A 16,101-nucleotide genomic window follows, 5' to 3' on the forward strand; every position below is an offset into this window, starting at 1 on the left:
AACACATTTTTCTGATTAAAACCGCAGAAGTTGGAGAAAAACAACGACAGCCTTTCACGCACAGGAGAGGCTTCCTTTCTTTGACCATTAATAACACAGCGAGGATTGGGAGGGGGAGGGGAGAGAAAGGCCGCGAAAGGGCGCCGCCGTCGCCGCCGAGGCCTCCGCGGCACCGCATGTCTATTGCTATTTGTTTACTACTTTTCTACTCTGTCTTTGTCTCCGCTGCTCTCCCTCTGAGCATGTCCTTTCTTCCCAGCTTCTGGTCATAGAGGGTGGTCGCAAACAAACACAAATTAGGGCACCGGCTGCGGCGGGGCAGAGGTGGTGTTTGCTGCACACATCATAGAAATAAACGATGGTGTGAGGCAGAGCTCCTGCGGTAGGGGCTTTGCGCCCCGCGCCGCGTGCGTTCTCTCCTTGCCGCGCTGTTTGCCTCGCGCCTTCTCGCTCGTACTCCACCACGTCCAACATACTAATCCACACAGCGACTCCCCGGCAGGTCGGTGGCTGCGGGCCCGGGCGCTGCCTCTGGGGAAGAGGGTAAATATCAGAGAAGGTCAGGAAGGGGTGGGGCTCGAGAGGTGGAGGGGAAGCCAAATCAGTGATGACAAAGAGAGAGGGGGGCGGCGGGAGGGGCACCCAGTCACTCAGGATCTGCCATCTTGGCTGGCAGGAGAATAACGCTCTGCCATGCCTGCATGTTGGTCTGTGTGTTGTTGAGCAAACATTCAGAGATCAAAAGATTACAAAAGGTGCAAGGGGTGTTCTGCCAGTTTTAGAGGTACAAATGTTTAACTTTCAATATGTTCATCGTAAGACGCACCTTTTCACACATTCTGCTACATGTGATCAATGCAGCACCCGTAAGCTGCATCAGTCTTTATTGCTGAAAAACATTAGGAAATGAATATGTTTGCTTTTTTTGTGCGATTAAGTATGACGCATATTCCCCCATCGAACAAATTTGGCTCTGAAAAGGTCTGTTGGCAAGGGACAAATGTTTAAAGTTGAAGCTTTTTAAATAGGCTGAAGTGGTAATTATAGCTGAAAAGGACTCAAAATTTGGAAATGAATGAAGTCATTTCAAAGTTAACACACATTCTGTACAGAAGCCAAACCTGTTGGTGTGAGTGTGTGTGCATGCAAACCGTCTATTATATTATGGCCTCCTATAAGTTGCAAGGATCAATCAAATAAAGGAAATAGAAGATTGGAGCGATCAAAGCAAATGCTCTAAACCGCCTTCCAAACAATAAAATGAAAAATGCCACACACAGAAACGGAGAAACACAGTCCAATATGTCCGTTTCATCAGCAGGCTCAGCAGGAGGAACTCAATCTCCAACACTACCGTTCCTAGTTGTTTGTCATTTAGTCCGTGCAGAGGCAGAGGAGCTTCTACAAGAAATCCCTTCCAGATTATGATTTATTTCATTGGACAACTGAAACGTGTGAGCCCCTACAGCACTGCTGACTGAGTCACCACCTTCTGTGCACATGCCTCTACGCAAGCATGTACGACACTCACACACACACACACACACACGCATAAAAGACGAGTATTTCTAACATGTTGAATATGGCCGTGTTTACAGCTATAAAGCATATGTTGCGTGTCTGATTAAATCAAGCGTTCAAACGCTGTTGAGTGATGAGCTGGTGCTGGTAACAGCTGTTGCCATGCCATCATGCACAAAATGGCCTCAGATCTCCCTGTCCCATCATTATACCTGACCACCACAGGGGGAGCCTCCCCCCTGCTCCGCCTGCTCTGATACCTTTTAGTATGCTGTACCAGTCGACACCCAGTTGGTTTTGTGCAGAGTTATTATCACATACTCCAGTGATGAATGCAGAATAAATTAGTCAACACCGTCTAATTCGAATGCCATACTGGGAACGGGGAAATTGAAAAACAGAAAAGTGGAATAATTGCTCTTATGGAACATACAGTTACATAGAAATCGTTATGCGGCCCCTCCTCGTGTTTTCATCCCTCTCTTTTATTCTTCCTGCAGGGCGTAAGCTGAGGAAGCGCCGCCCGGCTCACCTGTGCCTGCTGACCGCCTCCTCTGCGCTTTAGCTCCGCCCCCTTGCCCGTCCCCCTGCTCAACCCCCAACATGGCTCGAGCAGCCTGGGTCATCTTCACCTGCGCTGTGGCTTTCAGCAACGTTGCTCCGTCCTCGCCAGGTGCGTCATCAACATTTTGAAATACATTTTATTTGTATTTACCTATTTAATAATGATCATTTACATATTCTGACCAAGGTACCGTTGTGTGTGGCTCCACTGAGCCAGCTTGTAATGCAGCGCACGAAATCATGTCGGGTTCACTGTAACTGGCCTGACCAGGTTGTAGCAAATGAGGATGTAATATTTATACCCCAGCTACGTGATAAAGGTTGTAAGTATATTTGTTGTCTTGCTGACCAGGCTAGAATCACCCTGCTTGATTAACCAAACGGCCTCTGCAGGGGATGGAGAGAGCTAGTGAGCTATAGTGCGAGCGAATGTCAATAAAATTTCTTGTCATCTTGATGTGAGTTGGAGCGTTGCAGGAATATAAGGGGTAATCCGTGCGTGTAATGGCGCCATATGTGTGACCCCCCCCCACCCCCCCTTGAATGTGCCGTGTACCATGAGAAATTTCACTGTGTGTGTGATAGCTGTTAGCCGGGCAGCAGGTGACCTGGTTGGGCCGCAGTGATGCTGGAGGGCGTGTGTCTGTGTGTGTGTTAGCGGACGTGTAGGAGGGGAAGGAACAGGGATTGCAGAGAGAGGCGGAGGACTGAGGTGGGGTGGGAGGGGCTGTCGGGTGTCCTGCTAGTGGCCTGCCACGCAGACAGCGGCACACCATCTGCTGTGTGCTCTCAGTCATCTCCGTGCCAACGAGCTGCTGGGCGATGGACGGCGGCTCGGACGAGCAGGCGGGAGGAGCATCAGCCGGAGGCCCTGTGACTAAAGGGAGGGGCCAGTGATGATGACGCAGGAGGAGCGGACGGAACCCAGGGAGGGAGGTTAAAATTAAAATGTGTCTGTGGACGCCTGTGTCAGCAGCGGTTTTAGCTTTCCCTAAACTCTGATTAGCCAGGTGCACTTTCGATTTGAGTGGTTGCTGGCGTTTTTATAAATCTTAATTTGGCTTCCTTTTGTAACATTGGAAATGAGGAGCGTACGCTCTGTTCCATCGGACACATTTGGCCTCTGGCTATGTGTTTGTTTGTGTGTGTGGGTGGGTGTGTAAATAATCCAACTATCTGTGTGACCTGGCACTCGGGGGTATTAATAATGCATTAATAATCCATTTAATGTTTTCCTTCATTCAGCCCCAAAAGCACTGGCGGAACATTTGATTTGATGACATTTCATATTTTTCTAATGGAATCAGGCACACGGGCATGCACACCCACACCCTTCTGGTGATCGTAACGTTGGCAGCTGAATTTTGCCTGCAATGTATGTATCTTTTTATCAGAGAGCGGGAGAGAATAAGAAAATGAAACAAGGGGGGGGGGTGGGGGTCTAAAGGAAGAGGGCATGGTTTCTAATAGGACGAGGCCGAATCCCTAATCATAGCTCATTTAGTAACCTGCTGGATCATCACACATGGCTTCACAGTCTAATGTGTACCTCTGCTCCTCCTGCGTGTGCCGAGCTAATCTGCCGTGCTTTAACCTCACTCTACTCCTGGCTGCACATTCTAATATTTACCCCTCGCACTCACACAGTTATTCTCCTCTTGAACCAGTACCGCCAATGCAAATGTTGCGCACCAGCACCAGCTTTGAAGACATACTTCTCCCCACAGTCCTCACTCACCTGTCCCATTATATTGTTAAATCACAATTTCCACTTCCTCTTTGAAATGCAATGGCTATGTGAAACAAAAAAACAAACGCAAACTCAAATTAACCAGAGGCAAATAAAGTCTTGTTTCTTTGCAGTATGCACGAAAACTCAGGGCCGACGATCTAAATGTCCCGCAGAATCCACACTGCTTGATAATGTACAAGCCTTCGTACGTAGTGTCGCTGCTCTGAAAGCCCATTAGGCTTGCTTAATGTGGCAGGCATTGCAGGCAGCTGCGCCGTACATGATGAAGTCCTGACACAGAGCTTTCGTTTAGCACAGCACAAGCATCGGTGTGTGTGTGTGTGTGTGTGTGTATTTGTATTAATGTGCACCAGCGGTGAAACCGAGACCATAATGAGCCCGCTTGTGGGACATTTCAGTCCGTAATGTGTGTGAGTTGTGTTCATTTATAAGTATGTGCATTAATGTCCGTGAGCGGTAGGAATTTAGTTGAAGGGGTCTGCGTGCGTGACGCTCGTACCAGGAGACGCCAGCCGGTGGTGGTGGAATTTGTTCTCGTCTCCCCTTTATTTACGCCTCTGCTCTCTGATCAGTTGCGTGAAAAAGGCCCCCGGTCCTTCGCTGCCATTTCTCCTGAACACAAGTTATTATTTAAGGATTTTGGATTTTCTTGTTACTTTTTTTTTAACGCATCTTCTCACCAAAGTGCTTCGGTCTCTCAGCTGTCCTGCGATGGTGGCAGTATGTGAACGGTGGCTGATCTCAATGCAGCATTTTGCTTTCTATAATGCAGCGGTAGGCAGTTATTTTCACAGTGGGCCGCATGAAGAATTCACAATGCCTCTTCAAGCCAGATGCTTTTTTATGACGGCGCTGGCAGTTATTTTGGATCTAAGTGTTGCTCAAAGTAAATAACATAATACTTGACCTGAAACCACATCCAATATTTAATTCCTGCACAGAGGGAGAGTAGACTTTCAGTCCCGCAATAGTACGATATTAAAATGATCATTTTAAAATTGCAACCTACTCACTAATTCATAAGAATTGATTCTCTGACAGTCTTGTGTATATTATCTATAAAGAGATACTGCAGCCAACCTTGCTGCTGTATGTGCACTTGGCTTCTTGATGTTGTATCATTTGCTGAACAGTACATTGCCGTAATGTGCACTTTTGTAGCAGAATAGTGAACTTATGCACCTGTAAGCTTCAGGCCCTTTGCTTTGCTCTTAGGTGCATGCACTTGCAGCTGTTAGGATTCTTTATTATCAATTTGGGAAGTATCTTTGTGAGAATCAAAACCTTTACAACAAATTGTAGCCACACTGCATGTGCCATTAGTATAAGCTGCAGAATCACAGACAAACAAATTAACGACTTATTTTAATTTCAGAAAAAACAATTCAGAATTTTCAAGTTGCTAATATACAGCATTGTATTTCATAGACTCAGAACTTGCTACTTGTGTATGGGTTTATGAAGAAAATGGCCTTTAAATATGTTTTACTATGTTTGCTGACTGCCATAAAGCTGAAATCTACAGCTCTAACTGACACTAATTGCTAATCTTGAGACTTGTGAATATCGCAGCGTATCGTAAAAAACTTCAGTAAAGCCTCCCCCCCCCCTCTCCCTCCGGCTTCTCCCTCTTCTCCTCTGCATCTCCACCAACAGTTAGTGTTTCTCACTCCTCCCATTCAGCACTTATTTTTATCAAATCTCTTGGCTTTCCCTCCCCTAACACCTCAGCTATTACTCCCTCTCTCAGCATCGTGATGCAACCCCCACCCCCCCCCCCCCCTCCCTCTCTACCCACCGCCCCCTGGATTCCCCCCTGTTTGCCGGCCTTCCCTTCCTATTCCCTCTGCTGCTTCCATTTCCCACCTCCTTCCCTTCTGTCCATTGCCTCACCTCCTTTTTCTATCCAGCCTCCCTCCTCAAGTGTCACTCCCCTGGCTCTGCTTTCTTGCTGTACCCTCTGACTACTATCTGTTAATGGGGCGCATCTCTTGTTGTTATCCTGCCCTCCTTCCCTCCTTCCCCCTTGCCTCCCGTCTCTGTCTCCCCCCGCCTCCGCTGCTCCCTTCCCGGTGTTGGTGGTTGCTGTGCTCTTCAAAGCCCCTTGGCTGAGAGCAGTAGATCACAGAGAGGCCTGTGTGAGTGAAAGGTTAATGGATGGCCTTTGAACACATATTGGTAGTCGGGGGCGGGCGCGGGGAAGGAGGGAGAGGCCGGGGCGCCGCGCCGGTGTGTTCTTTCAAACCTCCCTTTGAAGATGACGCACAGTGCTCTCATGTGTCGCCGCCTGTACACACGGGCTGTGCCTTTTTTGTTTATTCATTCGTTCACTGTTAGTGTGCCAGTGTGTGTGTGTGTGTGTGTGCCCATTCAGTTTGTGTGTTTGCGTTTGCTTGTAGTTGTGTGGTATGTTTGTGTGTGTGTGTGTGTGTACATTGATTTGTGTACCGCAAACAAGCTCCTACTTAAAGGAATAGGGACAGTGTTGCTGTTTGTGCAGTCGTGTGATAGCTGCCTCTTTTCTCTCAGGGCCTCTAACTTTGACGCTTTGTAGGACTGCGTGCGTTTTGTGCGTGTGTGTCATGCATGTTGTGTGCATTTATATCTGAGAAAGCACTGGAGCACTTGAGATGCTGAACACTGTCGTAACCCACTGACGAACAGATCGATCTGCTCATAAACATGCACAGAACAACGCACCCAGACACACACACTCTGTCCACACATGCAAGCCTTTTGGCTTGGTGCACACGGAGGTTAATTAAGTGTCTAATGCAGCGGCAGGGCTGGGCTTTGACACTCATCTTTCCTAACTGGTCTCTGGATGCGACTTGCAACTCTTCCGAATGCGCACTCGCGTCTTCCCGACAGCAGGCCTCGCAGGGTATACTCACCCAGCCCTCCCCCCTCACCCCCTCCTCACTACTTCACACTGTATTTCTCACACCCACCCCTCTTTCTTATCACTTTATTTGCTACAGCCTCCAACCGCCTTCATAACTTTCCTCTCTCTGCTTCTCTATTCTCCCCGTTGCCGGTGGCTCTTCCCCTGCATCCCCTGCCGTTTTTACTCCACCACAATGTTTAAAAGCATCTAGGACTGACTGTCTGCCGGCCTCATGTGATTTGTGCTGGAAGCCGAGAACACAATAGAGCTGTGTTGGGTCTGTAGTGCATCTCCCTTCCCCGGGGATACAGAGGAGATTTTACACCAAGCAGGTGAATCTTACTTTTTTGGCAGGCTCATTCTTATTTTGGTTTATGCTGCTTTCCCCCCCTCTGAGGCGCTATTATTGCATAATTAGGCGCCAGGGCCAGAAATTAAGTTGTTTAACAGTACGAGCACGCAATGTCTCGCCTCCCTCCTCAAGTTTGTGTGTGTCTGTCTGTGTGTGTTTTGCTCCGTGTCTCAGTGGCTTTTTAAGCGCCCGTCTTGATCTCTGTGCTTCGCCTGCTAGTTTCCCCTCACAGCAAAGTTTGTCACCGCTCACCAGAACGTGCATTAGGGTGTGTGTGTGTGTGTGTGTGTTTCAGAGGGCACGTTAATTTCTCTTATGTATGATGTAATGTTATGGGCTGTAGTTAAGATGAGTTAGAGAGGCTGCGTGTGCTGAGTGGGATCAGGACAATAGGAGGTCTCCTCTCCCACAAATCTGTCTGATTCTCTTCTCTGATATCTCTTTTTTTATGTCTGTGACCTTTTATGTCGTCATGTTCATCTTTGGCCAACATCTGGTTTGATGGTTCCTACTTTATTCTATTGTTACCATCTAGCCCATCTAAAACGCTCCACCCTTCCATCCCCCCCATCCCTGTGTGTTAGCTTGACTCAACTCCATCTCGGAGGATGTGTGTCATTTGGCCACCGCTTTGTGTTCTGACCTTATACCAATAACGGTGACTCCCCATACAGTCGCCCCATCTCATCTCCCCCGTCTCCTTTGCTCAGACGGGCAGAGGAGTAGCGTCCTAGCTTTGAGGCCAGCGTTAGCCAACCCCATCAAATCACACACAAAACCACACACACACACAGCCCCCCACCCCCCTGCTCCCTCATGTTTGTCTCAGGATGTCACTTTGTCACAAGTCCTCAGCTTGAAGGCTGCGGGGATGTGACGGTTGTGGCCGCATCGCCTCAGCTTGTCTGCGCTGGAAGGCCATGCTCCAGCGAGTCATTACACTAACTAGCAGTGGCAAATGAGTCGGTAAAATGCAGCACTAAGCCGGTAATGTACTAGAGAAGTCGGTCAGGTTAATTCGGTTATGGAGGGATTCCCATTATTGATACCTCTTAGTTCTGTCCGATAGCTCTAGAATTGGTTGAGCTATTTGCCGCGATTACTGACAGATTAACTTGAAACTTGTGAGCGAATTTTCTATTTTGTCAAGAGCTGACTCAGAGTGCAAAATATAGACATACACAGTATACTTCAACAGTGATATTACAATACCATCTCTGGGTCTTTATGCCATTTAAAGTTAATTTTAAGGACGGGGATATAACCGGAATCCCTCGTTATCAGGAGCCTGCCAGTGTCTCAACGACCACTTGGCGATAAAATGATCTGGCACTGTGCTTCAGCGCAATGCTGATGAGTAACACTAGAAGGAAACTGCTGGACAGAGATTGGCTAAGAGTGTCTGATCACATTTTGGCCCCCGAAAGATGGTCCGCCATGCAGCTCACACGTTTTCCTTGGGGCCACAGAGAACACACGTATGATCTTTTATTGTGAGTCAATTGCAGAGCTGCTATAGTCTCTGAATAGTGGCGAATCTTCTCACTCATTTATGAGAAAACACCCCATAGAATGTCTGTGATGACAAAGTTCAGGGTCAGATTATGTTGAAATCAAAGGGACTTTACCTTGAAAGGACACCACTAGGGCTGCAACAACGAATCAATGAAATCAATCACAATCGATTATTAAAAGTGTTTGCAACGAATTTCATTATCGATTTGTTGTGTTGTGCGATTATTACGTCACTCAATGAGTTGTTTTTATACTCACTCCCCTTTTTTGAACCATTCATTTTTGACTCTGTTGTCATGAATATATTTATGTGGTGTTTACATTTACTTAAAATATTTGTATTTTTCTTTATTTTTTATATTATTATTATTATCATCATTATGTTCAATGAGCAATCTGTGAACTTTCTGAAGTCTTTTTGCAATGTGACTTTGCACTTTGCAGTGTTTTAGAATAAAGGGTGGAAATTAAATATTTTTTCATAGCGTTTTTTTAATCTGATTCATCAAAGGATCGAACAATTAATCGATTATCAAAATAATCATTAGTTGCAGCCCTGCACACCACTGATAACTGACATTTTTTCCGTCATGTTTCAATGAAGGAAAATATCTTTTGTATTCGTACTGCAAACTTTTCAGAATTCTTCTAACTTTTCTCAAGTCCTGGTCACAACTCTTGGTTGCAGGTTATGTCTACTCTCCAAATGATGTTGAATCTTGGCAAATATTGGAGACTTGGAACCGGTCAGAGGACAAAGGCGTGTGTGCAAAGACTGGCTTAGCGTCTGCACAATGATGTTCTTGTCTGAGGGTCCAAACATCTATCCACCCTCAGGCTTTAATTACTGTGTCAGGATAACGAGTCAAATCGAATCAGTTCTCTCTCTTGCTCTTAATTTGTATGGAGTTTCTATTGTGAAGGCAACCGCTTTAGCCCCCCACACCAGCTCCCCTGGAGTGACACCAGGCTTCTCTCTCTCTCTCTCTCTCTCTCTCTCTCTCTCTCTCTCTCTCTCTCTCTCTCTCTCTCTGTGCACTTGTGTGTGTGTGTGGTAAGAGAGAAAAAGATTTGAACACAGCCATGTCTTTGCAATGCATATCCACTCATGTAATTATCAAATTGACTCATAACACTATCGGTATAGAAGACGATTGGTAACCGTTTTTTGCGGTTGACAGATATTAACAGGATTTTATATACCAGGGGAGATGAGTCATAGCCTTACGGTGGGGGATTAGATCCACCTATACATATGGCTGCTGCTGGGAAAGACACTCTATCATCTAGCTATTATGATTCTGACAGGCACGACTAACTGGCCACATGCACGTCTGTGTGTGTGTGTGTGTGTTGGCTAAAGAGACCCTGAAACCTTAATGGATTCCTGCAGAGTGAAGGACAATCGTAGCCCATGGCCAGTCCGAGCTTATCCTCCGCTCATCTCAGCTCAGCTCAGAGGCAGCCACGGCTCCAGCTAGGCCTCAGGCCATCTGGCTGACACGCAGCCACGTGCACACTCTCTCTCTCACACTAACACTCAGGCCGTGAATCCCTGAAGTTAAGTCCCACGCTTGTTTGTGTCCGCCATTCAAAAAACCCATCGCAAAACGTAGTGCACATCCCTCTGAACTTACACGGTGAATTACAGCTAAAACCTAGAACGTGTCAAACTGTGAAGATGTGAAATATAATACAATATGACGAAAGGAAAGCATTGCAGTGCTGCCAGAAATAGGCTAATATGGTTGTAACTGTTACCATGGAAGTGTACTATCTCAATAACAGCTAAATTTATACAGTAACAGTCGGTCCAGAAAAAGAAATGCGTCAAAAAGTGCATGGCACTGTGGGAAATTAGACTCTATATTATTCAATATTTACATCGTTGTGACTCAATATTTTCTGACCATATTTTTTTAGCCTTACCTCCACGTGTTACTATCTACTCACCAAGCTAGAAGCAATATAGCAGACATAACAATCACCGTAATAAGCTAATATTATCTGCACAAACACAAGCTGAGCAACATGTCAGCAATGCAATGGCCCATTTTTGATTAAAAAAAAGTCCAGAATTAATCTTGGCATCACAGATGGCCCTGAATGGCCAGAAATCTTTATAACATATTAAGCGTGTTTTTTTTCCTCCTATGTATAACGTGTGGTGGGCCCCCTTTGATTGGGGCTAAGTGGAAAGAGCGCGATCACTCCTGGTGGTCCGCTTCAGTTTAATAGCTGGCCAGCTGTACGCCGCTCTGCACTTACACCACAGGGTAGTTATGAGAACAAGACCACACACTGAGCAAAGAAATCGCACTGTAGCACCCAGACCTTGCACGCATAGAAGTATGTGTGCGCTTATCTGCGGACATGCACACTATCTTGTATAGTACGTCCACCTATGTGCTAATTTGTTTGGTGTGGGTTCTTGCATTAGTTTGTGGATTCGTGTTTCTGGCCTCGCCTGCTGTTTGTACCTCTGCACACTTTAATTAATATGCAGGTTTTTTTGCATCTAGGCCTTTTGTGATTTGGCACTGGCACTGCATGCTGGCAAGGCATAAAAGAGTTGAAGTCTATCTGTCTATAAGTCATTTTTAATGGCGTTAGTTACACAACCAAACTCAAGTCCCTGCTGCATAAATGTGTGGCATTTAGAAATATGAGAAAGTCCGATGGCAGTGAATCATGTAGCGCTCTCTGCTGCGGAGCATGTTGGGGATGACTGACATTGACATTGACCCAGATGGGCACTTCTCCTGAATGGACAGCGGCTGAAACCAAAGCAGCGCCAGCTCAGTGTCAGGGAGTGAAAACGGCTCCGCTCTGTGGGTTCCAGCACTATCAGAAGTGGGAGAGAGGGGCTGTCCTTTTCTGCTGCTGAGCACGTCTGGCAGTGGGGGGGGGGAGGAATGCTGTGCAGCTGGAGCCTCGGTTTATAAAGAACTTCGAAATTGCAGCATGTTCATGCGGCGGGGGGACTGCTCTGTTTGGACATAACGTGTGTCACACCCTCCCGATGGACGATGGAAAGCAGAGCCCTCCCTTCCTTCAGGGGAGGGTGGATAGCATCTGATGCGGCAGTCATTTCCCCCCGAAGAGGCTTTGTCACTTCAGGACCACGGAGAGCAGCTCTCACAGTTCCTGGCATAAGTCTCAGCACAGAGAAACGGTGGCTTTCCTTCAATACCACCAAAATGCTCACTGTCAGATTACACACATTCAGTCATCAGTCATCGTCTATACTGCACAGGTCACGCAGGGGGGGTGCTGGAGTCAATCCCAGCTAGCATCGGGCAAGAGACGGGGTACCACCAATCGGCTCGGCAGAGACAAACAACTCTAACATTACGGGCAATGTAGAGTCACCAATTACCCTAACCCCCCTCCTCCCCCCCCCCGGAGGCATGACTTTGGACTGAGGGGGGAAGCCGGAGTACACAGAGAGTCTCCACCGGCGCTGGAAAGGAAGCCAGGAGCCATTTTGTCATTTGTGTGTGTGTGTGTGTGTGTGTGTGGGTGTTTGTGTGTGTAGCTGAATAAATATGGATAGGTATGCAGCTATGGCGAGAGCTGGGTAGACAACAAGTGTCTCTCTCAGAGCCTCTTTGCGGCCCTCTTTCGTGCCTCTCAGCCCGGCTCGGCGATTAACCCTGAACACACACACACACAGCAGCCACAGCAGTGCCTTGACGTTCCGTCTCGGGGCGGCTGGTTAACAACAGCGGCTGTGCACACCCGAGGTGAAGGTGTAGAGAGACACTAATTGTCTTTCTTTACTCGTATTCAGAGAGAATGCTAAGGTGCCGCTCCTCTGACGGCCCACCGGGGCGGCGGAGTGGGCTGGAAGGAGGCCTGGTGAGACGCGCTGTTCCTCTCTCTCGCGCGCGGCTGAGTGTGATAAGCGGACGCCCGGCCGCGTGTAGGAGTTTGTTAACGTTTGAAACTCTCACAGTTTGTTTCACAAGTGGTAAAATATCTTATTGGAGAAGCCCGTCCGGTTGCAAATTCATCACGCCCACATGTGATGTTCCAATGTGAAAACCAGATTGCGAGGCTGTGCATCAGCGGTGGTGAAACATAACTGCGCGGGGAAAGCGAGTCGATAACAGCTCATTTGTGTTTTACATGAGGACAATGGGAACCACTTTCATCCCACCTGCTCTTGTCAAACGCTACACATCATATTTACAATGTGGTCAAATAATAAAGTGCCTCCTAAAAGTATTAAGCTTCATTGAATTATCAATAACTTTGCCTCTCTCCCTCTTTCCCACTCCAGCTCTGAGCCGGTCAATGATGCCCTTCGGCTTGATGCGCCGAGAGCTGGCGTGTGAAGGCTACCCGATCGAGCTGCGCTGCCCCGGAAGTGATGTCATCATGATTGAGACGGCCAACTACGGCCGCACCGATGACAAGATCTGTGACGCAGACCCCTTCCAGATGGAGAATGTGCAGTGCTACCTGCCCGACGCCTTCAAGATAATGTCCCAGAGGTGACTATTGACCTGCTCAGTGTGCTTGTGCAGTCAGAGCAGCCATGTGATTGGCCAAAGAAACAACATAATCCCCCCCCCCAGGATTTCCTGCTTTTTCTCCTGGAGGTGTCGACGTATTTTGTGAAATACTGGACTCAGCATCCCGGGGTCCCTCTTTGGAGGCCTGTGGTGGTTTATTGTATGTGGATGTGTATGTTCTGAGTAGTTGCGAGAGGGTTTGTTGCGCTTCCTACAGCTGCTCACTGCGTTTGCCCTCAGCCTCTGCTTCCTCCGAGCCCAGCTCAATGGCAGCCCCTCTTCCAGCTATCCATCACGCAAGTAATGGAGGCACGAGGTTCTAGCGTTGACAGAGAGCAAGGAAGGCAGGGAAGTGGCAGCGGGGAGGAGTCGAGCATTGAGGGGGTGAAGGAGGAAGAGAGAGTGCTGTAAATGAAGGGATGATGGAGTGAGTTCAGCAGAGATTTGACAAATGAAGGGAGTAAGAGGGACTATGCAGGAGGGAAATGCTAAAAGCTCGATAGAGAAGGATTTCCTCACGTTTTGTGTGTGTGTGTGTGTGTGTGCGTGTGCATCTTTTCATCTGGGTGTTTCATTGGGTGTTTAAACGTGAAAAAGCTGTGCAGCTTCGATATAGGTGTCGCGTGCACATGAATGTTTTCCCTGTCCGTGTGACAGTGGAGTATTTGCCTTGCTAGCCCCTCGCGTCCTTCCCTCTTCTCTCACCTCTAATTGCTCTCACTCACAATCCCCCAGGAGAAGGGCCTCTTACGTCACTCGCCCTCTCTCTCTCTGTCTTCTCTATCCTTCATCCCTCTCCTTGTCCCTCTCTCCCTCTCTCCCTCCCTCTCTGTATCCCACCTCCCCTCGGCTGGTGCAGCTGTCACATGATCTAGTCTAGTGTGAAATTACTCCCTTCCCTACCGTTCTGCACATCTTTCAGAGCCTGAAGAGGTTATTTTTTTTTCTGCAGTCGCTCCTCTTCGTCTTTCTTTCAATGGCACTCGTCATTTTGTATTTTTTTTTATATGGCATCACTTACCTCCTCCAATCTCTCTCTCTCTCTCTCTCTCTTTCTCCCTTCCTTCCGCCCCGGTCTGTCTCCCCTCACAGGTGCAATAACCGCACCCAGTGTGTGGTGGTAGCGGGGTCCGATGTGTTCCCAGACCCCTGCCCAGGGACCTACAAGTATCTGGAGATCCAGTACGAGTGCGTCCCCTACAGTGAGTACTGAGGCCCCCGCCACCCTCCCCCAACCTCCCCAACACCCTCGCTCCATTCATCACCTCTACCAACCCCCTACCGCCCCAACCTGAAGCTCCTACCCCCCTTTTCACCCCTCCGCCCCCCACCAAAAAAAAACATTGCCAAATTACAATCCTTACACTTCACGTGCACACGGGCTCTTTTTTCCACACATGCACAACAAAACACGACAGACGGCCATCCTCACCTGCTTCCTGTCTCTCTACCTGTCTCTCTCTCCATCATACACCTACAATGCACAAACAAACACACACATACATGCACGCACCCGCACAGAACGCTAAACCTTTTTTCCTCAACGACAGAGCAACGCAACAGTGGCTGAGAGGGATTTTCACTTGGGGGAAGGAAACACAGGGTCTGATAAGCACTTCACACGGACCCGCTGCACACGTGGGGTCAGCCCCTAACGGGAAACACAACGGCGTTCAACGCACACCGCCCCACACATTGATTGACCCAGGGGCCCACAACTGAGTTTATCAGGTGCCAAACACCTTTGCTGTCCCTCTGATTTCCAATAAAAATTAAAATTAGGCGCTGTGAGGCCCGGGAGGCAGGGGGTGGATGGAGGGGGGAGCGGGGGGCTTTGCGCTTGTACTGCACCTCACAAAAGGAATGTTAACACAAACAGAAAAGGGCTTATTTTAGACCACATGACCCGGAGCGCCACACATTTGAATGTCCCCCATGGTAACGGCTGACTAATACTCGCCACTGCTCAGAGAGCTCTGTGGCAGGTGGGACACGCACACACACACAAGTCTACCTCGCGCTTGCGAAAGGGGGACACGTGGCTGCCCTCATTCTTCCTCCGTCTGACTCGCCGCCCCCCCTCCCCCACCCCCCCGAGCAGACGTGAACCAAAGCACACTCGCACAGCAGAGTCACAAAGGATTATATGGCGTTGTGATGATTCTCGTCCATGTGAAAATCTCCGCTCAGCCCCCCCCCCCCTTCCTCCTTCCTCCCATATATTATTACTCTCAGCATTGATCGCCTCCTGCACCCCCCTCCTCCCCCCCCCCCCCCCCTCACTGTGAAGGATCACCCGGTTGGAGGGGAGGGGCAGTGGCGCTCCCCTTCGGCAGACAGAAGCAGAATTGGAAGGGGTACGAGAAGGGGGTGCGAGGAGGGTGTTGGGGTGGTGGGAACGTTGTGAGATAGGGGTCTTCTTGGAGTGGGGGGGCTGTTTGATTGATTACGGTGGGGATCCGGGGTGATTCTCTCTGCTCTTTCCTCAGGCACAGATGCTGTGGCGAGCCTCCGGTCAGAGTTGTCGCAGAGGCGCTAACCTTTACTCTCTTCTTCTTCTGCTCCATCTCGTTTCTTCTCTCCGAGGTCTCTCAGTCAATATCACCACTTTTCCTCTCTTTCTGTATTCTGCTTTTCTCTATTTCACCTCCCGCCTACACGTTGAGGTCTTTAATCTTCAGCCGCCACCACAAATGATCTCATTCTTCTTCTATTCTGCTCTGTTTATCCAACCCGCAACATTATATTCTCATTCTTCTGAGTCTTGCACTTTCTCTGTCTTTTTTTCTTTTTCTTTTACAGGTGGGACAAATATTCAAATGTCCAACCATCCAGCTCGGATGGAGAACATCAGAGAAACTCAGGGACTTCCAAGCACCTCTTCCGATCTTTAACCTTCCTCTGCTCTGTGCTTTTGTGCCTTTGGTTTACCTCTTGAGAGTCTTTGTTGAGTCAGGTTGCAGCAGCAGTCACAGATAAGAGGTCAGCT

At 48.3% G+C, this 16,101-nt stretch overlaps 1 protein-coding gene across 1 annotated transcript in view; it reads left to right on the plus strand.

Moving 5' to 3' along the window:
- The window catches only part of adgrl1a (adhesion G protein-coupled receptor L1a), an 80,275-nt gene that overhangs the window by 32,739 nt on the left and 31,435 nt on the right, over positions 1-16,101 (plus strand). Inside the window, exons 2-4 of the mRNA XM_040189841.2 lie at positions 2,022-2,194; positions 12,878-13,091; positions 14,205-14,314. Of these exons, the coding sequence (XP_040045775.2) occupies positions 2,125-2,194; positions 12,878-13,091; positions 14,205-14,314 (394 nt within the window). The 5' untranslated portion in view covers positions 2,022-2,124. The remainder of the gene's footprint in view (positions 1-2,021; positions 2,195-12,877; positions 13,092-14,204; positions 14,315-16,101) is intronic.

The sequence above is a fragment of the Gasterosteus aculeatus genome, chromosome 11, assembly GCF_964276395.1.
Source record: "Gasterosteus aculeatus chromosome 11, fGasAcu3.hap1.1, whole genome shotgun sequence".
Classification (NCBI taxonomy): Eukaryota; Metazoa; Chordata; class Actinopteri; order Perciformes; family Gasterosteidae; genus Gasterosteus; species Gasterosteus aculeatus.